The sequence below is a fragment of the Centrocercus urophasianus genome, unplaced genomic scaffold, assembly GCF_019232065.1.
Source record: "Centrocercus urophasianus isolate 14NV4802_14NV808 unplaced genomic scaffold, USGS_Curo_1.0 seq_10, whole genome shotgun sequence".
NCBI classification, from domain to species: domain Eukaryota; kingdom Metazoa; phylum Chordata; class Aves; order Galliformes; family Phasianidae; genus Centrocercus; species Centrocercus urophasianus.
In genome coordinates this window covers 25,212,536-25,235,622 of record NW_024884142.1, presented here as the reverse complement: position 1 = coordinate 25,235,622, position 23,087 = coordinate 25,212,536, and the positions used below count along the sequence as shown (strand labels likewise).

The 23,087-nt window shown below is 41.6% G+C and overlaps 2 protein-coding genes across 4 annotated transcripts; one reads left to right on the top strand and one right to left on the bottom strand.

The window, feature by feature from the left end:
* The first annotated feature begins 1,796 nt into the window (after positions 1-1,796).
* LOC122162397 (F-box only protein 21-like) lies at positions 1,797-10,678 on the top strand. Of its 3 annotated transcripts, none has more exons than XM_042822710.1 (8): positions 1,797-1,990; positions 2,794-2,960; positions 4,065-4,154; positions 5,254-5,316; positions 5,937-6,007; positions 6,774-6,937; positions 8,959-9,066; positions 10,494-10,678. In XM_042822710.1, exons 2-8 carry the CDS (start codon positions 2,836-2,838, stop codon positions 10,587-10,589), a joined length of 717 nt encoding a protein of 238 aa, XP_042678644.1. In that variant the 5' UTR covers positions 1,797-1,990; positions 2,794-2,835; the 3' UTR covers positions 10,590-10,678. The 3 variants fall into 3 exon arrangements, with proteins under 3 accessions (XP_042678644.1, XP_042678635.1, XP_042678654.1); XM_042822701.1 differs by having other exon boundaries at positions 4,065-4,166; XM_042822720.1 differs by lacking the exon at positions 4,065-4,154 and having other exon boundaries at positions 1,799-1,990.
* Positions 10,679-10,835: 157 nt separating this feature from the next.
* Positions 10,836-20,204, bottom strand: IRAK1BP1 (interleukin 1 receptor associated kinase 1 binding protein 1). Its single transcript, XM_042822692.1, has 4 exons — positions 19,892-20,204; positions 15,842-15,907; positions 11,681-11,811; positions 10,836-11,143 (listed from the first exon to the last, which is right to left on the bottom strand). The coding sequence occupies exons 1-4, from the start codon at positions 20,177-20,179 to the stop codon at positions 10,873-10,875; spliced, it is 756 nt and encodes a 251-aa protein (XP_042678626.1). The 5' UTR covers positions 20,180-20,204; the 3' UTR covers positions 10,836-10,872.
* Between the last annotated feature and the right edge of the window lie 2,883 nt (positions 20,205-23,087).

Here is a 23,087-nt window from a genome sequence, read left to right as displayed (position 1 = left end):
CTTTGCCCTTGCACAGAAAACCTTCCCAACGCTAGGGAGGAATGTGCTGTCTGGAAGGAAATGGTCTTCATGTAGCAGGTCTTCAAGTAGCAGGAAGAGTCACCTGAACCTCTCAATCCCTTCTTCCTTAATGAGTTTCTTCATATCCAGCCAGCTTATTTAGATGCTGAAACCAACATCACAGCTGCCTGTGCACCAAACGTCCACCTGGAGGAAGGTATTTCAGACAAAAACTGTGCCTTTCTACCCTTCTTCCTTCCTGTTATTCCCAGTTGCTTTTGATGCTGGAAGTGAGGATCCTAGAAGAAACATATTTGTATTTTCCTCTTCAGGTCCTGATCTCATTCCTCTGTTAGAGCAAGGGAGGGAATAAGCAGGCACTTTCCTTTTGCCACAGGCTGTGATTCCTCTGTGATAAGTTATTCCTAAGTACCTTCAAAAAGCTTAATGCTATGTTCTCCTTATAATGACATTTTAATTGTGTGGAAGAATAATGGTTTTATTATCTAACTGAAGCTAGTTATGCTATATTCTATTTATAGAGAAACAACTTGCTTTGTTGTTTTAAAAACATTCTCCTGAGATTGCATTAGTATTTCCAGACTAGATTGGTATTTATGTGAGGCTTTAAAGGGGCAGACCTCCATGCTGCACAGGCTGACATCGGTCCGCAGACAAAACCCCAGGACTGCCCATTCAATTCCCACATAATTTGTTTTCCAGCAAAGCTGCCTTGAAGCTGCTACTGTAGCTTTTGCCAGCCTCTGGTCAACTTTGTACAGCCTTACTAATGTGGGCAAACCCCAAAGCAAGGAAGAACTCTGGGGAGGCCCCGAGGATGGGGAGGGAAGAGCATTGAGGGATAACACAAGCTATGGAGGGGTGAAAGAAGCAGTGCCAAACCCTGACATGTTTTTCCTTAGCTGCCTGCATAGCCAAGGCACAGGAATTCAAAGCATTTTCTGCACTAGAAAGATGGATTACCCTTGTTTGACTGCATGCCCCAGGATGCTGAATGTAAGCCTGATAATATGCTTGCTTTTCTTGATTATATTCCATGGGCCCTAGGCTCAAAACTGTTGCCCAAAAAAACGCAATTCAGACCCAGCAATAAAGCAAGGTGTTCTGGCCAGCAGTGTGATATACAGAAATGGCGATGCTGCTCCTCTGCTCTGTCCAGCAGCGACTCTTCATGGCTTTTCCCTGTCTGTAGAAGGGACACAATTACTCATTAGCTGTCTAACAACACTGTATGTTGGCTGGAATTTATAACATACGTTGCTGATTTTGTACATGATAGAATGCAGAAGAGCTTTCTGCCCATATCATCAAGTGGTTTTGTTCTTGTATTTTTTTGCATTATGTCAGAGACCGCTGCCACTTGTAGCACATGCCTGCAGGAAAAAAAGTGCTTTCTGTAGTTTTATGTTTATTTGGAAAGTGTAGATATCAATGCTACTCACTGAAGTGACAAAGAGGTGACTCCTTCAGCAGCTGTGGCCTCAGTGGAGAGGAGATCCGGCCTGGTAGAGGCTAGGGTGAAGTCTGATGGATATCCTGACAGATGAGGAGGAGACTTTGGCTTCAGTAATACATTCATCCACCCTTGACAGAGCTGCCTGTCGCAGAGTGCTCAGAGCTGCCAGGAGGGTCTCAGGCAAGCTGCGTTACAAGTGTGTTACATCCTGATTTTTTTTGCATAATATTCAAATCAGGGGATTTCCATCGGGCCTCTGTGTGCGACAGGGAAATGGGCTTGTTCACCTTTCCGGAAGAAACCACTGAAATCTGTGCTCAGGGAAGCAGCGTGGATTTACTCAAAAGGAAACTGTGAGAATAAGATGCAACTCTCTTTTCCTTTCTGTTCTCCTTTCATAGGGTAGGGGTTAGGGGTGCCATTCACCTTGGGGCCACAGAGTGAAGAGGCAGCCTTCAACTGAGCCTCGGGGTGGCTGGAGCAGAGCAGAAACGCGTGCTGACGGCTGCTGAGGTACCTGGGGGTTTGTGCAGCTGTTTGGGGCTGCAGGACCTGCCTGATGTCCAGGCAGTGTCAGTTACAGTGACACCCATCATTTCGTAACCAGTGTGCAGGGGTCACTGTGGTGTTGCTGTGTTTCCAGCAGGACAGGGGGAAATGGTTTTAAGTTGAGGGAGGGGAGATTTTAGGTTGGATATCAGGGGGGAATTCTTTACAGAGAGAGTGGTGAGGTGCTGGAACAGGCTGCCCAGAGAGGTTGTGGATGCTCTGTCTCTGGAGGTGTTGGAGGCCAGGTTGGATGGGGCCCTGGGCAGCCTGGTCTGGTGTTAAATGTGGAGGTTGGTGGCCCTGCCTGTGGTGGGGGGGTTGGAGATTCATGATCCTTGAGGTCCCTTCCAACCCTGGCCATTCTGTGATTCAGTGCTTCCAGGCCTTCGTGTGACAGTGGCTTGTGTTACTCTTTCCTTGGGGTAATGCTTCTGGTCTGAAGGCGACATTCTTGGAGAAAAATCCTCCATTCTGCACATGCAATACTGCATCTAAATGGCTTTTTCGGAAGCCATCGATCTGATGTGTCAAATGTGTTTAATGCATTTAATTACTCTATTTCAGTCTTCTATTAGTTTCTATAGACACTCTCAAATTTAATGTAGCGAAACCTAATTTACATTTGTGTGTACAGTTTGTATATTATCCTGTGGAGTAACAAAGCAATCCACAGGGAACTTTTAAGCTCTATGCAGCTACACAAGCTGCATGTTACCTTCTTTTTCTTTTTTTTTTTTTCCCTTTTTTTTTTTTTGCCTCTTTTCTAGATAAGAGAGCAGGGAGGTCTCCTTGAAGAACTCCTTGTTGGGATGCCTCACATCAGCGCAGCTGCAGCCCTGCAGATCTGCGCGCTGCTGGCTGCGCTTCCTGCACAGTATTACATATCCCAGTGGTACGGAGCAGAGCCTGCTCAGAGAATCCGAATGACACAAAGGTGGTACATCTCTCCTTCACATGCTATTTATAAGAGAGTTCTCTTGACATTCCCAGCGAATCTTTGTCCTGGAAAGGGAGAGTTTTCGTGGGACGCTGCCCATTCCTATACAAAAACATTCACATCAAACCTAAGATATTTTTATGGCTTAATGTGACCGTATGAAAGAGACTTTAAGCATGTGAGTGACAGCTCTTACTGTCTTCATGTAAAAATCTGTGTATAATCTTCCTGCATGGCTGCATCTCATTCTGCTTTTGGACGTTCTCTATATGAATCTCCCCTCTAAAAGGGGAAAAATGCAACGTTTGAGTAGTAAGACAATTTCTAACTTTCCATTACCTTTTGATACTTATTCTTAAAATAGTTTTTTTTTTGCTCTGTATGACTCATTATGGAGTCTTAAGTAGCAGGAATTCTTACATCATATATTAACTTAAGGAAGTCATAGTGATAGAGCTAGGCAAATGGTGCTGTTCCGTTCATGAATTAAGAGTTTATTGACAGGGTCACATGTACATTTACTAATGTCCAGAAGATGGACAATAGGGCACCAGATTCAAGCTTTTAACTGTAGTAACAATTGCCAATGTTGGTATCTTGAACATGCACCATGCAAAAGGAGTTGTGGGGGTAAGGATCTAGATTTAAAACAATTAGAGATTTCACGGTTGAAGCCAACTGTTAACAATTTAAGTGCATGAAGAACTTTCTGGCTATTTTTTAACAGTCCTTCAGTGATGTGCAGTGTTTTTAAAATGCCTTGTGCTCAGTATTCTGAAGTTACAGTTGAAACAGCAGAATCTGATGCAATTAAGTAACTCCTGTGGCCTGACTGCAGAAAAAAAGCTGCTTGGCCATGACAGGTGGCATTTTCCAAAATTTATATATGGTTTACTGGCACAAATGATGATTGAAAGGGTGTTTATTTACAGTCTAGATATGAATCTTGAGGAGAACTTGTTCCTTGTTGTGGACTTTTTTTTCCTGTTTGCTGCAGAAGTGAAACCTTAAAGTTTAGATATATATATATATGTTTGTAAATATAATAATCCTCTGGAAGGCTTTTAAAACATTGTGGTGTTATTTTTTTTACTACTAAAGGTTAATTGCCTGTGGGAGCAGCTTTACAAAATCTTACTTGAGCCTGGACCTGTGGGCAGATCGTTTGAAGCTGTGGCTATCGGAGGCGAGGTTCAGCGTTACGTACTGTCTGCATCTTTCAAACACAGCCTATTTTTAACAGGAGGTTATGGTGCAGGAGTGAAATGAGTAGCAGAGGGGAAATGGCTCTCATTTTCATGTTGAGACTGATTTGTGGCTTTGCACCAGTTCTAACAAAACCGTTGCGTGTCTTCTACACAAATGTGCAATTTGAACTCTATGTGAAGCTAGACATAATTCATGGCAGTAATTCCATATGTGTTATCCACTACTTTAAACTGATCTGTATCAAAGACTACTGGATTAACTGTGCTAATGTTTGCACTGTAAGATCTACAACAATGAGATGGGTATCTTATGCTATACATGGTGGCCCTAGAAAATGCAGATGGGAAATCTGTGAGTTCAGGATTAAAACTTGGTTATTGGACGCATACAGATGAAGTGGTCTAGAAAAAAAAAAAAAGGATTGTATTCATTCACACATGTCAGTTCAGTTTAAGGTAATTATTGAATGGATTTGTTCAAGGAGGTTAAAGGGCTCTTTCGTGAGACGTAACCCTTGTGCAGTAGAAATACTAAAGGTTCTACACTGCCTAGACCTTTGAGGTCCTTTATAATTGATTCGTGGACAGTGATCCAGGTGCTTAGGAGTACTTCTGAACTGTGGAAAATTCAGACTTATTTTTGCCCCCAGGAAAGCAGAGCAGAATGACATACAAAAGGAAACTGTGCTGCTCTCAGCTTCACTGTAAATTGCTTTTCAACTTTGCAGAAAGTGTCAGTCGTGTGTAAAGATAAAACCCTCAAACACTAAAAGATCAGTCAATTATTTGTATATTTTTTGGAGCAGCTTGTGTCTTCTGAATATCGTATCATTAAAAAAAAATTGGATATCCTAAAAATCTGGGGACATTTGTGATATTCCAAACCTTCCTTACTAGTTGCTGTTTTCAACAACACAGTCTGACAAGTCAGGTTATTTGCCCCTTCCTGCTTCTGTTGAAAGGTTGTCAATGCTAAGCCTTCCTTTAACAGGTGAGAGTTAACCTAAGATTTAAAAATAAATAAATAAATAAACAAATACAGAGTTTGCACAATTGTGGAACCTGCTTTTGCTTTCTTTCAGGCAGGGTGAAGGGATTAAGACTGAAAGAGCAAAGCTGGTGAACATCGTAGAAGAGGAGAGAAGGTAGGACAAATGCTAGTTCATTAGCACTGCCAGGTTCCTGGCTGCTGTGGATGCCTGCCATGGACAGGGTTGCCCCAATTATTTTTTTCATAGATTTCTCCTATTATGTTTTGAGCAGAAGAAATATTTGTTAGTCTACCCCCTGTCCCCGCCAAAAAAGATGAGTCCCCCCCTTTAAATTCAGCTTAGCACAAATAAGCTAAATTTACTATAGCCTTAAGCTGTGGCTCATTGTTGACGTCTTGTACAAACCACAGTTAACCAACCTTTAAGTTTTCACTGTAGAATTTACAAATCAGAATAATATCAATTTCACCTATAGAAAGTAAATGGGTTTTCTCTGAAATAAAGATTCGAATGTGGCAACTGTGGAGCTACATATCCAAGGAAGGTATATTCATGTTTTTTTATCCTCTTGGAGAAAAATTCCTTTGTCTTGAAGTGGTATTAAAGTTCTCATTCTGTTTGAGCTTCAAATTATAAGGAATTTTGAGCCAATGGCTTTGCAGCATTCCTTTATTCAGGCAAAGGCTTAAGGTAATAATCAGAAAGCTGATTATCCTACGACTCAGTTTCCAAATAACTTGTTTGAATGTTTGGTTATTCATTTTACATTTTAGGAACTGGTACTACGGAGAAAAGAAAATCAAAAGTACCAACAATGAAGCAGAAAACCATTCTTATTTTGCAGGTATTGAAGTCTTTGCAGTCTTTTTGGATTTTGATGGTGATAATGTGTTCTATGTTTTTCTATAGCGTTTTTCTATACTTGTAATTTTTTTCCTGGTTCTCTCTAAACACTGATACCATTCAGTAAGCAAAACAGAACATGAGCAATCTGAAGCCTTTCCACCTTGAGTTGTGCAATGTTATCGATGCACCACATATATGAGTCTGTTTTATTGGACAGATCTAAGTGCATTTTGTATTGATGTATGAGATAATGGTATAGCTTTCACTTGATTCAAATGAATGCATTTGAATCAACTTCAAAAGAGGAAAAAGAAGCCATTGATTATTCTGCTCTGACAAAAAATTTCCCACAGAAGATGGAATAGAAACATTCCATGGCCCAAACTGAAAAAAAAAAAAAGACAAAATTAGTCATTGTGTGTAGCATTATAAAATGTTGAATATAAAGGTGAAGCTGAACAGTAACTGTCAATACATACATGTGTTTATGCTTTCCAGAACACTTTTAAGATTTCTATGTAATCTCAAAGAGACACAAATAGAAAATGGTTTTCCTTATTGATTGCTGTTTTGTCAAATATCATAGTGGTACTCCTGGAGGGAAAAACAAACAAACAAACAAACTTGTTTCCTCGCTAACTTTTGCCTATAAATCTGTCAATTCTCTTCTGGTAGAAGCCAGAAGAATGTGAATGTCTGTATAAGTGCTTAATGTGCTTCCTAAAACACTTCTCCTCGCTAACTCTCTTTCTTTATTAAATTAGCGTCATCTCACGTTCACAGTCCAAAGCCTGAATCTATCCAGTTCAGTGTGGGACAGGTGATAGTTCACAAAAGATTTGGTTATTTGGGAGTCATTGTTGGATGGGACGTGAGAGCTAAAGCTCCAGAAGAATGGCTACAACACAAATATCCTCCAGAAAAACAGGTTTGGCTGAATTAAACTCCTGTTTTATGAATTTTCACTGGAACAGGCTGCCCAGGGAGGTGGTGGAGTCTCCTTCTCTGGAGATGTTCAAGACCTGCCTGGATGCCTACCTGTGCGACCTGCTGTAGGGAACCTGCTTTGGCAGGGGGGTTGGACTCGATCTCTGGAGGTCCCTTCTAACCCCTACAATTCTGTGATTCTGTGATTCTGTGAATACAGACACAGAATAACTCTGGTTAAAAACAAGAAAATCTCAAACGCTGCTTCTGACTTCCTGCTAACCTAATGGCAGAGCTTTGTTTTTGCAGCACTGATTGGTTAAACTTTGCTGGCCAGGGTTGTGCTTGACATTTCTTGACTTAAAATTACAAACACAGTGTTGTATTTAAAATAGCAGGGTCAACCTGAAATGTTAGAATAAATTTCTCATGACGTGTCACTGAAATTGAAAAGTTTCTTCTGATATTCTAGAGTAGATATAACTGGTAACATCTTCACTGCACCTAGGAAATGCAAGTAAGCCTTTGTGTTTAATCTGTTTCAGATAGGAAGCTATGCTTCTGAGGATCTGGACAGTTGAAATGTGTATCTATTTAACAATGGATTTTTATTAGAATTCTCGAAGCTTTTGAAATTCTGTAGCCTAAGTCTGTGTTGTATTTGAAAATCAGATGCTAAATGTTTGTTGACAGTGCTGGCCTGATAATGCAGTGCAGGATACTTGGAGGTTGGCCACTGCCATGCTGCCTAAGTGGCAGGAAGGCACTCATCAGTAAGCCAGAGAGGACTGAAAATGAGAAAAAATGAGAAACTGCCTGTAGATGAGAACTCATGTTCAGCTGGGAGCAGACATTCAGCGCTGTTGTGTTCATTTTGTCCCTTCCCTGCTGTGATTTTATCCATCTGCTACTCATCCTTGGCATCTAAAACATCTGCATTCTTGCTCTTCACCCTTCTCTTTTTGTCCCCTCAATGGTATTGTTACCAACTGCACACCCATGTATTTTCCATCAGGCATTCTGATTTGTTATAAGCATCTTACAGTTTTCTGTTCTCCCAATGACCTTGTATTCATATTATGGTTTTAATTTCAATAGTGAAAGTGTGGTTTAAGTGCTGTGTTTTTTTTTTTTTTTATTATTATTATTATTTTTGACTTGCCCTTGCTTTTTCATGTTTTGTGCTCCTGCTATGCAAAATGTCTTCTGACCACTTCTGACGAGGCAACTATTAAGCTTGGTTGTTGCAAATCTATGCTGAATATTAGCCAAGCTTTGAGCCCATTCTTTTTCTGCCTTTCTCTGCCTTGCATCTATTACCACACTGTTGAGCAGAGGCTGCTGCCTGTCACTTGGATCAATACTAACTGCTGCATAAACTCCATTTATCTGCCTATATTCATCCATCACTGTTTTGTGTTTAGACTGGGAGTTACTTTAGGCGGGAACATTTATGGACAGTAGACAGCACAGTGGGACCCTGGCCAATAACTGGGGATTGTAGGCACTGCAAAAGTAACAGTAAGCGACATTTCCTTCTTGGCTAGGGGATTTTTATATGTTGCTGTATATACAAGTTGCTGTAGCTTTATCCACGAGTGGACACTGAGGCTGTCGGAGGTGCTCTGAATTTGACCCTGTCTCGCTGGTGTTCTCTGTCAAGTTATGAAGGTAGAAGCAGGGCTAACAGATTGTCACAGGTCCTATATACAGAAAGCAGGCCCCAAGAGATATTCTAAGTCATATATCTTGAAAGATGCATGGAAGAAAATGATACTTAAAATCTTGGCTCTTAAAATAAAATACATATATATTTGCCAAGAAGAACCTCACTGCTTTTTGATTGTTTTATATTTAGTTTTCCAAATTGATGTTGGTGTGATCACAAAATGTAAACTTGCCATATGTATATATTGAGTGGTTTTAGATTCTGTAAGTCTACTGAAAGTTAATGGATTATACACTGTAATCTTCAGTCACCATCTCCTCTTGAGGCTCTTTATTTTCCTTCTGTTTTTACAGGATGTAAAAGATACTCCACACTATCGAATTCTAATTAATGCAAGTGGATTTGGCAAATCTACTGCTTACGTTCCCGAGGAAGGGATAACAATTATTGTGGGATTACAGGTAGTATTTATTTTTATTTAGTTGCAACTCTGTGTTTAAAAGTTGGCTGACCTTTGGCTTAAAAGAAGCTATTTATTTTACAAAGGCAATGAAACTAATAGAGAAAGCAGAGATGCAAACTACTGCCATACTTTCAAATGTGTGTTTTCAGAAGGTGATAAATAACTCAAACAAGTTACTGTCTACTTAAAAGTATCCAACTACCAAGGTGGTTTCTTTCTTTTGTTTGTCAGCTTTTTTTTTTTTTTTTTTTTTTCCCTGAAGTCTTTCAGCAGCTTGGCTTTGGTTATGTACAAGCTGTTGCAGACATGGACTTTTTTATTAGAGTTTAACTAACCCATCAATGTTGGACAAGTCATTTAATTTCTTTCTACTGAATCCAGCCAAGTACATTGGTTTTTCAATTCAGCCCTGAAAAATCTGCGTTTCAAAAAGCTTCTGCTTAGTCACTATCTAAACTGAATAATGTCTCCCTTCTTTAATCGCAAGACTCCGCTAGCCTATTTCTGTTTTATGCATCATGGTCGTGGTAGTTTTTGATTTCTAGATTACAAAAGATGCACCTGGTTCTTAAACTGGTCAGAGACTAATAACAAAAAAACTGTGTTAGCCAGCAATACAGAACAGTTAACATGCCTGAACTCAGGAGTAGGAACTATAGGAGCAGGAATGCAGATGAGTGTCATCAGTATTTAAAATTGGGTTCTGACCACACTGACTTGTGTCTAAAAAAAACCTCTTTTGTCATGCCAGTCAGTGACACTTATAGTCCGTGGGGAGAAACAAATACCTCACCACAAATATTTACCTAATGAAATCCAGTTATCAGAGGCTTAGTCTTCCCACAGATTATTAAGGAAGATAATCTAGATGCTTGCCAATCTAGATTTCTAGTCAAAAACCATTGAGTTGAAATTAATAGGTAGTCACGCCTATACATATGGAACTATGGGGCGGATAGAACTAGGTGATCCAACCTAAGCCAGTCTATGATTCTGTGAAAGATCATCAACTTTGTGTGTCTTCACCATTTCCCTGACTGCTTTAGCATTCCTGCTGCCTGCGTAGTTGAATTATATAACTGATCCAGCCAAAAAAAATAACAGGAAGCTGTACAAGTGACAACTGAGTGGAAACTACTTCAATTAGAAACAGTGTTGTGTTAGAAAATCAAGGCCAGTTAAATCTAGCAAGTGATACCTCAGGAGATTTGTTCGTTTGTAGAGCCCTTGATGATCTGTGAAAGCCACTGTTCTGATTGCATAAACTGTATTAAAGTGTGTGGAAAATCCCAGTGAAAGTATATCTGTGTACATTATGAATTTAGACTAATCAGGAGTTTCCAAAAAGCTAATTTAAATCATCCAAGTATCAGTTTGTATTTACTGCTAATTCTGGTGCTAATTCAACTTGAAATATTTTCTCAGGTACACCACCCCAATGTGAAAGTCTATTTCTGTGGATATGACGGATCAAAGTATATTTTGCAGCCGTGGTTGAGAGACATCTATCCTCATGACTGAAGCATTCAAGTATCTGTACATATAATGTACATCTGGACAACATACTTCCTTTATAAACTTGAGCAAATAGACACCAAGATAAAAACTAATGCATGGTGTTTTTTTTTTTTTTTTCTTATGATGGAATAAAGCATTCCTAAGGGTGTTTTATGTTGAAGGATTCATTTCATTAGAAGTGAACAACTGGCAGGTGGCAGAGCAGAAAAAAATGAAACATTTGAGTTTTATATTTATTAAGAAAGCATGAAAATTTATTAAGAAAATAAGTATCATTTGAAATTTTTTAGAGCAACTTGTTTCTTCTGTTTTCTTTTCCCTTTATCTCAAACACAGCAAACACTCTACAAGATGCATAAGCAGTGGCATTCTGGATTCTTTCCTGCAGTGTCAGTGAGTCTGCGGAGTTAGATAGGTGACTGTCTATGTGGCCTCCCCATTCTTTTGTTTCTTCTTCTTTTATTAATAAAGGCTTTCCCAATGACTGGCCAAACAGCCGACACACTTCTTGAGCTTTCTGCCGTGTGTTTCCAACAGCAGAGACACACACTCTACGGCTGAGAGGTAGAAAAAGCAGCATGGTAATAAGCAAAGCCAACTTGTACAAACAGCAAGACTAAAATAGCAAGACTATAAGCAAGGAGCAGGTTCTGATTCTAAGTAAGCACTGCATATGGCTCACGTCAGAGCACATCAGTAGCTGTCAGCACTGGGAATTGGTAAAGGTACTTAGAATTATCAACATCTGGTAACATAATTGTACCTTCACGAATAAATTCAAGAAACACATGTTGATGTAACCTAAGTCAAATTGTGTTGACCTAATATTTGCAGTAGGTTATACTTCCAGTGGAAATCAGTGAGAAAACATTTATCACATTCTGCTTTGCGCAGGGGCACTGCAGAAAGAACAAGATTCAATCTCCTAAGCTGAAAAGCATTAAGTTATATTTAGACCAAATGCTAAAATCTGAAACACAAATTTTGTTATGTATGAAGGAAACTATTTTCTCCCATTACGAACTGTAGAAATTAAGTATGCATATTAAATATTATCTGAGGCTGTAAAATTTGTGGCACAACAGAAAACTTACCGAAGGGTGTCTATGGCTTCTGGCGTGTGGTAGAAATGAGGTGGGCTGATGGTAACAGAAGTTCCTAACTTTTCAGTAAGTAAATTGCAAACATTCTGCATTTTTCCAAAATCAGTGAATATAATACAGACCTGGAAGTGAACATAGACATCAGACAAGTAATTTTTTCTTTGTTTTCTCCAATGATTGAACATGTCTAACTAAATCAGCATGAAGACAGATAGCTACAAACTAACTTAATGTGCTAATCCTGTATATAACACAAACGTTTACTGAGTTGGAACACTTGTATACCCGTACAGATGATGAGCTGTTTGCTTTGCAACAGAAAGAAACTCATAAAATGATTTAAAACTGAGGATTAAGAAAATTCCCCTTTGGGAGGAAGCATGGCATTCTTGGTATGCAGACAATTTGAAAAATGAACACATGCTATTTGGGACACATGATTAGATGCATCTTAGCTCTTCTCTTTTAAATTTAAACTTAGATTACTAGATGTTAATTATGCAGAAGCCCAAGCAAAATGATGTGGAAAACATTGTGCATGAAGGAAAATTGCGTTTTAATTTCATGCATTACATTCAAGAAATCTAAACTAAGAGAAGAAAATAAGCCTAGTCTAGTCTAGTTTGCAGTGGGCTCAAAACATTGTGGTGGGTGAACAGATTAATTCCAGAGGCTAAAAAGACCACAGCACTTCAGTCTTGGATTAAATACAATTTAAACATTTATCGGTCTGTAGCTTTGGCAATAAGAAGCATTAAATATAGATACATAAGGAATTAAAGTGTTTTCCCAAGTGCTACAAAGCAAGCATTGCTATCAGCCTGGATTCAGAGCCTTACAGCCTTCTCTGCAGGAGAGCAGTTGTGAGCACTGAAGTAATGATGCCCCGCTGCCGAAGCGTTCAGCAAGCAGAAATCCCAGCTCTCAAAATCTTTTTTTAGGACCAAATCCTCAAATTCACCTAGCAGTACACTGCTCTGATCACCGAGTCAGGGTTAACACCTCTTATCCCTGACTCTTTCTGGACAGCAATAAAGCTTCAGCAGGTTGGGACAAAGAAAGTTGTTGTAGAGGAAATTCCACTGCTGACCCACATGAAATACAGATCACATTCTCCATGCAATCCATACAGCCTACCCCAGTATAGGCATAGCTATGGAAATCCAAACTACTGCACGTCACCTGTACTGCAGTAACTTCCTATAGGCATGCCACACATTTACCTGGTGGTAAAGATCATCTAAGTGAGTTGAATCTTTCAGTGAGAGAGGGCTACTTCATCTACAGGGTGAGGTAAAAATGGATACTGACAATTATCACAAAGCAATTAATGCACTAATTCTGTTGCTCCTGTTAGCCTCTCTCAGTGCACATACACCTTATCCTGGCTTGAATCTTTGTACTGGCTCAGTCCTCACGAAACTGAGCCACAGCTCAGCTTAGGGCCTTAAAAACTGGCCAAGATCAAGTGACAGGGTAATTACACCTTCTATGATGACAAATCATGTCCGTTGTGCAAAAGTGCACCAAGTATGCACATATGTTTGATTTATATACCCTTTATGCATAAATTGTTGGCTGAATCTCTTTTGGGAGGTGCAGCACCAATCTGAACTAAGACCAAAGATGAGACTAAAGCTAGATTTCTTTCTTCAGTGAGAGCTCTTGACATAGTCATGTATTTTCTTGTGCTGCTTTCCAAGAAAATGGTTCTAATTGCATTTTGTGGAAGTTGGTCTCACTATGATATAGTCTCACTACAAGGACTGACATAGTGTCTTCCAGATTGCTATCAACATTTACAAGATTAGCTCCCTCAAGGGCATGAAGCAGAAGAATGATCAAGCAAAAGAATGGTGGGTCTTAAGTAAGAGATAAGCAACTCAGTCTGGGGTGGCTTTGGGCACTGAGGAAATTTATTGTTAATAAAGCAGCATGTAATCAGGTACTCTTGGGAGCAGAGAAACACTGAGCAATTCTGAATTTTGTTCTTTCCCAGTTTTCACTTAGATTACTTAGGACTACATTCAGTAATTTTTACTTCAATTTAAAGAGGATATCTGAGCAATAAAATGTAAAACGGGCTTTTGATTTCTTTAATAAAATTATGATGAAGATTAAGAAGTGTGAAAACATAGGGTGGGCAAAACCATTACAGGCACATGGTAAGATTTGGGTAAGGCTGTAAAGGACCAGAAGTTGTGGTTTATAAAAAGGCAAGTACATTAAGATGTGCACAAGAACTACTTGATCTTCATTTGATTAGCATGCAATAAATGCACTATTATTATTAAGATATCATAAAGCTTTGTGATCTCATAAAACTTCATTCTTCTGCATATTTTCCTTTGCTAAAGAATGAATTAGAGCTGCAGTTGAAAGTGTATCTTAACTATAACTTAAAATAGTTATTTGTCTGGGAATTTCTTAAGCCTTCTGAAAATTCTTACAGTAGACACATGGCAAAAAGTCTAAAGAATGAAACAATGCATGACTTTCTGTGATTTGATGTATAACAAACACAGTGGCAAATTCTTTAGTACAGAAGGCAATGTTATTAATTTTAAATTCATTTATATTGCTGAAGTAGTACAGCACACTGGCCAATGGAGCTTCAAAGATAACGAAACAGCATTAACAAAAGAAGTCCTTACATAAAGGGAGAGGCAAAGAGAAATGAATCTCTGCATTAGGAGCCACAACACTGCTACTTAAGCATATGGTAGAGCCAGCAGCAGCAGCACTACAGGTAGGCAGATTTTAATGTTCCCAAGCACTGTGCAACCATAGAACTTTTACAGCTGGTCCAAATGACTGACTGAATACTCAATCCATGTAATCTGCTTTCCACTTATAATCTTGACTGAAAATTAATGGCAGGAAAAAGACGGTGATTGGTTAAGTTACCACGTAAGACTGACGTTGTAGGCCTAAGTTTGCTGGTAACAAAGAACTGCCTAAACAATTAATAAATATAGCTTTATTAATTTTTAACTATAGGCTATTTAAAAAACTCTGTAATTGAAGCTTTCATGAAAGTTGTAATCTAAACTATGAAATTAAAGTTGTTCAGTAGATGACACTGATGATATCATCATACGTAGCCAAGGACTCATTTCCAAAATTCAAATTTTGTTCTCCAAATATTCAATTATTTGTATATTTGTTGTTAGGAGAATATACCTTAAACAAGAAAACTGAAGAGGCTGAACTCTGTTTTAGGGGACTGTAAGCAGCAGCTCTATAAAAATGCTATCATTTTATTGTGGACTTCTATGTTTATTTTGTAAGAACCAGGAAAGTTGCTTTGTAGTGAATGAAGGGATAAAAGCTGAAAAGATTCATAGACCAAAAATACATAATATCCCTTAGGGAATACTTTCAGCATAGCATTTACTTCTCCCAGTGGTATGAATGTGGAAAAATACACCCTCTTTAGCTGATTCTGGAGTAAATGGGATTATTCCCATAATATTTGACTTTCACTCAGCACTTTTTACCTGCAGAATTCAAAGCGAATTACCTAGGAAACAATTAGCTTTGCTTTACTTGCAGCAGGCTGATGGCAGAGTCATGTAGAACAGACTAAAGTCCAAGTGTTGTTCAGCTGTGGCTTAAACAAGTCTAGATTAGGGCTGCTGTGCCACTGTCCCCCATCCATTCCTGTCCTCTGCCTTGCACTGCCTCCAGCTCACAGAGCTAAAACATTGAAAAAATAACCACTTTTTTCCTGGATTAGCTTTTAATTGGAGCAGCTTTCTGAATCAACCTACTACCTTACTACCTAAGTAAAACTCCTTGAGGAAGGAGGGCAAGAACATCCAGGGGTGGAGGAGAGAGCAAAAGGTCTGCTCACACCACCACAGGACGACAGCCCTGGAGTCCTAGCACAAAGCAGTCCCTTCTGTAGCATTACAGCATGTTAATATGAGAAGAAAAAAAATCCTTTCCATGTTACAGTAGCAGAAGTTTTGTATGCAACAGAAAACTGCAACCAAATAATGCTTTTAAACTGTAGTCCTTCCTTATTTTTTTTGGGCTACGTTGCTTTTCCTGCAGAGAATACCTACTCCTCATTACGAGAACAGACAGTGGGTAAATTTTGCATCGGTCCTTGCTCCATTGCTTTGTTTCGTTAGGGTGAATACATACCTCTGCTTCCATCTGGTAGGTGTCCTCTACTCTGCTAAAATCCTCTGTTACAGTCATATTTTCTTCCTAAAACGAGATACAATAACCTTAAAAGACAGAAATGAAGGGTCTGTTGGAAATGTATGTACATTGTGCTCAGTAGAAGTTGAACGGTTTTGGCTTATTACTTATAACCTAGCAACAGAAGTTGGGAATTTTCCATGCAAATCTCTTCAGTTAAAGCTGGATGTTAAAGATTTCTTGATGTTATTTAAAGTAAATCACGCAGCAGCGCTATAAGTTAATTCTGCTGCTATCCACCTGAAGGCAGGAATGAGGTCTTGAAAGCAACTGCTAGCTAGCAGCTCTGTGTATCAGCATGTAATTGTCAATCCATCTGATACAAAACAAAACAAAACAAAACAAAAAAAAACCCAAAAAAACAAACAAAAAAAACAAACAGGAGATTTCAGCTGCTTTCAGAAAGCTAGCATATGGAAAGTACTCTTCAGATTTTAAGATATTTCAACCACAGCAGCTCATGGCAAGACGATTTAAACAATGCCTAATCAGTGGTTATTCAGTAGGAAGGAAACCCTTAACAGAGGCTATTCCAATCTGGCATTCTGCAGTAATAGCAGCTATATTATTCAATGTGATGTCTGTACAGAGCGCTAGAAAAACCTTACTCACATACAGAGTAAAACTCAGACACAGAGTAACTCTGGCTACATCTGAATACCCAACCAGCTTGCTGGTAGCCTAACATTTCTTTCATCCACTGCCTTCTTCGGTAAACAATTTGGGTGAACAGTTTACCTACAACAAAGCTAAGATTTCCAAATTACTGAAAATGCTTTTATTATTAATCCTAATTCCATAGGAACACATAATACCTGTTTTCAGGGTTGATGCATTTCAGAAGACGCTCTGTGTCAGAATATTTCGTACACAGAACTCAAGTGTTCACTTCTATTGAATACTGTGTATATATTTTTTTTAGAAATAACATTAATTGTGAGAAGCATTTTCCATCTAAAATATGAAATGGAAATGAGACCCATAATTATCATTGCACAGCATGTACAAGAAACAAATTCTAACTGTTCAATGCTGTGATTGATAAGCAGTGCTGAAATACAAGCACAACCATCCTTTTTTTTTGGAAAATCTCTCCTAGCAAGGGCAAGGACCAGGCACAGTGAATTCCTAGGAGCTGTATTTCCCCCTTTACAGTCACAGATTTGAGGTAATTGGGAAGCGTGGCCAGCTGCTGTTCAGTAAAGGATCATAGAATCGCAGAGTCCTTAGAGTTGGAAGGGACCCTTAAAGGTCTTCTAGTCCAACTCCCCTGCAATGAACAGCGAATGAATTCCTTTACTCCTTTTATTCATGAAATGGAGTAAATCTTTCTACTTTTAGCAGACTCAATTTAAATTCTACAGGAAAGCTTTCTTTTCTTACAGGAATAACCACACATATAACTCTTATTTACAGAAATAATTACACTGTAATAGAACTTGAGAGTAAACAGAAAAAGTGTTTTTTTTTTTTTTCTTGTTTTTTTTTTCCCCCTCCCATTCTTTAATCCCTTTTAAAAAGTTCTGTTTCCCCTGAAGGAATTCATCTTCTACATCTTTTGTTTGCGTTTTGGTCTTGCACTCGCCCCGTTGCAGTATGTTTAAGGGCAGTGCCATCGTGTGGTTCTAGGCACTAGTGCAAGATCAATGCGATTGGGAGGGAAAGATCCTCTTGTGCCATCTATTGTAACATTTCCCTCACAGCTAATTTTTATCTCACCGGATTTGACAGAAGCTGCAAGAGTTACTGGAGATAAATGGAAGACATAATTGCTGAAGTCATAACAATGTGGCCTCCTGCAATACATCTCCTGTTAGACATTTTGTTCCCTTTTAGTAGGGTGTTCTATCTTCAGACAAGGAAACAGAACAGACAAGTAGGTGATCACAGAGTTTTAAGTTGGAATATGGGGTTTGACTACATCAAAAGCAAAAGGCTGGTTTTTTTTTTGTTTGTTTTTTGTTTTTTTTTTTTTTTGTTTTGTTTTGTTTTGTTTTTTTTCCCATACTGCTTATGTCTACTATTTATATTTTGGCTGCAAAACTCTGTTCATTTGATCACAATAGCCAGAAGGGAAGAACAGTTTTCTCTGTGTCCTACGAAAAGTTACACTTTCAATGCCTCAGGTATCCTGGACTTCTGCAATTGTTTTCTTCAAGCAAATGTCAGGATACTTTGAGGATACTTCTTAAAATACATAGCAGTCTTAAAACCCGGATATCTTATGGAGGTTTCTACATCTCTTAATCAAGGATGCATTGAAACTGGAAAACCGTAAATAAGTGAGCAAAATGTCACAATGTTTTTCTCCACTGACTGTATGGATGTGCATCCATGACTGTGGTTCCTGGATAATGGGCTCCAAATATGGAGAATGTTGCACGTATATCCAAGGACATTCCCTAGCATGGATAAATCCCAAGCCAGAGCGTGCTGGATACTGTCTGTGAACGGTTTGTTTGTTTTGTTAAATAACACTCACTCCAAAGCCTCAGATAACTGGCCCAAGTACCAGCAGTGCTGTTTTTAAACAAGATGGCCAATGACAATTGTTAGATGCAGTGATTAAAGAAAATGGGTGTTACTGTCACACACTACTCCCCAGGTATATTCTAAGTTGTGAATATTAAACAGCGCGCTTCTACAGAAAAGGAAAAATGTTCCTTTTTAAACAGCTGGGCTCAGCAAGAGATTGCTTTCCCTACTGACTGTTCTTTCCCTGCAGCTCCCTAAGCAGATTCTGTGCTCTGGAGTATATCCTTATAGCACTCTATAAATAAATTCTACTACGTGCACCTACTTCTGATTAAATTCCTTTGTAAATATGCATGGAAATTAGGTGCAGCCCCAGGCACCATGACAAGCTGCTAACACAAGCTCCTGCTGCTGCACAGGTTACACTCTCCTGATCTCACAGGCTTCCTACAACAGCAGTATAAGGGGTTAAGGAAAGGGATCCATGGATTAATAAATAAGTAAATGCACAGACTAACCCACTCTTTCTAAAGAGGCCTTCTATAACCTTGAAAGAAACAGAGCCATATGGAGAATGTTAAGAGTCTAGAATGCCATTAACAACAAGGGATGTTAGGAAACGTTGAGAACAAACTGCCAGCAGTTATTAGTCAACAGAAAAGGCAAATGATTGCTCCAGCAGTAGTGACTGAAAATTGGATAGAACAAAGCAATAAAAATGACACCATAGGGAACTACCCTCTAAAAAAAAGCAACAAACATAACTTGTTGTTCTCTGGAGCTAACACACTGCTAACACTGAGAAGCCCAGAACTTCCGCAGCATGTCACAGTCTCTCTCATCAGCAGAGAGAAGGAACAGATCCATCCTCCAACACGTGCTATCTCTGAAATAGCAACAGAATCCTGAGAAATTACTGTAACAACTCACGGACTGCTCAGCTCTCAGTGTAAAACCAGCCTTTTTTCTACCCGCTTACACCATCACTGTGATTATTTTCTCTAGCTTGCAGTAATGTGCACAGCACCTCAAAGCGCTCTCATTCATATAGCACAGCTCACTCCTTTCATGTGTCATCCGACACAGAATCAAGCCGTGCTGTTGGCAAATTAATCCTCCTCCTGGTTGTCAGCAGTCTGAGCGGGGCTCACGGGATGTGACAGAAACACACGCTACCACCTCCTAAGTGAAAAACGCGGGTGACAGATGCAGCCCACCACAGCCAGCATCCGCGCCATCCAGTCCCACAGCTGCAGCACGACCGTTCCCCGAATCAGGGCTGAGAAGCCTTTTTCCATCTCCCACTGCTTTACGTGATGATGCGCGGAAAAAGCACGCAGCGGAACCGCAAGGAGGGACGGAATCAGAGTGAGGAAAAGGCGTTACATGCAACACTACGCTTTCACCACGCCTAACACGCGGCTCGCTGCACAGCCCGCACCGCGGCACTGCGCCGAGGCGTCCCGCGGGCTGACGCCTCCGGAGGCTCCGACGGGGCTCCGAGCCGCCGCTCACCGGGACGCCGCGTTGCCGGGCGCTCTGTGCGATGTACTCCAGCCTGCGGGACACGCTGCTTCGCGCCGCGCCGGCCACCCCCTTCCGGCTGCCTAGCCGTAGCGACACCCTCGCACGGTCTGGGACAGCGCTCAGCTCCGCGCTGCCTCTCACGTGGACTTCCCGGCCGGACGGCGCAGGGAGGCCGCAGCCGCCACCCGCCGGGAGCGGGGCCGGGACTGAGGCTGGAGCTGGAACGGGGCAGAGCTCGGCGAAAACGCGCGCGGGAGGCGGCACGGGCAGCGCCATCCGAGCGAGCCCGTCGCGCCACCATAGCAACCAGCGCTCCCGCTGCACCCTGGGTGGCGCCGGACGTGACGCCCCAGCACCATCGCTGCGGTCTCAGCCGAAGTCTCGCGAGAGCTGCTGAGCGTCCCGCCCTGTCGCGTAGCGAGGCGGTCGGTCCTTCGCCGGCCGCTGCGCCGTGACAGCCGGCCGGCGGTCGTGGAGAGTGAGACTCTTCTGTGGGGAATGTTGCCCTGTTTATGTCGTTTTTCACCTCTTATTGTATATTCGCGGTATAGTAGGACCTGGAGTAGAGCAACAGCGGATGGGCTACACCCTCGAGTGCTGAGGGAGCTGGCGGGGATGATTGCCGAGCCCCTCTCGGCCATCTGTCAGCACTCCTGGTTAATAGGTGAGGTCCCAGAGGATTGGAGGCTTGCTGATGTGACTCCCATCTTCAAGAAGGGCCGTAAGGAGGATCCGGGGAACTACAGGCCTGTCAGCCTGACCTCAGTACCAGGGAAGGTTATGGAGCAAATCATCTTGGATGAGATTGCACGGCATGTGTGCAGTGTCCAGGGGATCAGGCCCAGCCAGCACGGGTTCATGAAAGGCAGGTCGTTCTTGACCAACCTCATCTCCTTCTATGACTGGTAGATGAGGGAAGGGCTGTTGATGTAGTCTACCTAGACTTCAGCAAAGCCTTTGACACGGTCTCTCACAGTATTCTTCTGGGGAAACTGGCTGCCTATGGCCTGGACAGGTCTACCTTCTTTGGGTAAGGAACTGGCTAGAGGGCCGTGCCCAACAGATAGTGGTGAATGGAGTGAAGTCCAGCTGGCGACCTGTTTCAAGTGGTGTCCCCCAGGGGTCGGTACTGGGGCCCATCTCGTTTAATATCTTTATTGATGACCTAGATGAAGGGATTGAATGTACCTCAGTAACTTTGCAGATGACACCAAGCTGGGAGGTGGTGTCGATCTGCCTGAGGATAGGGAGGCTCTTCAGAGGGTTTTAGACAGGCTGGACCACTGGGCTGAGGTTCAACAAGGCCAAGTGTCGGGTCCTGCACTTTGGGCACAACAGCCCCATGCAGTGTTATAGGCTTGGGGATGAGTGGCTGGATGAGTGTGAGGAAGAGAAGGACCTGGGAGTGTTGGTTGGTGCTCGGCTGAACATGAGCCGACAGTGTGTCCAGGTGGCCAAGAGGGCCAACAGCATCCTGGCCTACATCAGAAATAGTGTGGCCAGCAGGAGCAGGGAGGTGATCATCCCCCACTACTCAGCACTGGTGAAGCCGCGCCTCGAGTACTGTGTTCAGTTTTGGGCTTCTCACTACAGGAAAGATGTTGAGGTCGTGGAATGTGTCCAGAAAAGGGCAATGAAACTGGTGAGGGGTCTGGAGCATAAGTCTTATGAGGAGCAGCTGAGGGAGCTGGGATTGTTTAGTCTGGAGAAGAGGAGGCTCAGGGGAGACCTTATTACACTCTAGAACCTCCTGAAGGCAGGTTGTGGTGAAGAGGGATTTGGCCTCTTCTCCCAGGCAACGAGCAGGACACGGGGCAATGGCTGCAAGTTGTATCAGAGGAAGTTTAGCTTGGACATAAGGAAGAACTATTTCTCTCAGAGAGTGGTCAGGCACTGGAATGGCTGCCCAGGGAGGTGGTGGAGTCGCCGTCCCTGGCAGTGTTCAGGAGGCGTCTGGATGAGGAGCTGTGTGATATGGTTTAGTGCTTGTGGTGGCAATGGTGATGAGGAGACTGTTGGACTAGATGATCTTATAGGTTGTTTCCAACCTTGCGATTCTATGAACCTGAGGGGTATGTGTCATGAGGAAGAGCTCCAGGATCGAGCTCTTTTTGTTGACCCTCTCTGTACATGGAAGCATGGGTTGTGCAGCACTATCGTGCCTCTTCTGTCACAAACCAGCCCTACTTCCTGCTGTTGCTTCTTTGTGCAGGGATCTTGGGTTGACTTTGCAGACAAAGGCCTCCCCTCACCCTTTTTTCCCCAGACTAAACAGGCCCAGTTCCTTCAGTCTCATAGAATCAAAGAATCAGAGAATGGCCTGGGTTGGAAGAGACCTCAAGGATCATGAATCTCTAACCCCCCTGCCCATGCAGGGCCACTAATCTCCACATTTAATACTAGACTAGGCTGTCCAGAACCCCATCCAATCTGGCCTCAAACACCTCCAGGGACGGGGCATCCACAACCTCTCTGGGCAGCCTGTTCCAGCACCTCACCACTCTCTCTAAAGAATTTCCCCTTGACATCCAACATAAATCTTCCCTCCCTCAACTTAAAACCATTTTCCCTTGTCCTGCAGTTATCTACCCTTTCAAAGAGTTGATTCTCCTCCTGCTTGCAGGCTTCCTTTACATGTTGAAAGGCTGCAATGAGGTCACCCTGCAGTCTTTCCTCGTAGGGCATTTTCTCCAAGCCCTTCACAAGCCTCGTTGCCCTTCTTTGGACCTGCTCCAGCACCTCAAAGTCCTTTCTGTTCTGAGGTGCTCAAAACTGAACACAGTACTTGAGGTGAGGTCTCACCAATGCTGAGTACAGCGGCAGGATGACTTCCCTAGTCCTGCTCACCACACCATTCCTGATACAAGCCAAGATGCCATTGGCCTCCTGCACTGAGCATGCACCGAGCTATTTCTCACTAGATGTGGAATTTCCTCTTGCTGAACTTCATGAAGCTCCTTTCCACTCAGCTCTCCAGCCTAACAAAATGACTGTGAAATAATCTGCTATAGTATAGTTATCTACAATGTATATGTACTATATATATGGTTATCTACTATATGTATAGTAGATAAATGGGGAGCAGTGGATGTGTTCATTGTGACTTCAACAAATTTTTCAAGACTGTAAAACCGATGAAGTTCAGACAAGGTAGGTGGACCAGTGATGTGGACCAAAAAATGAC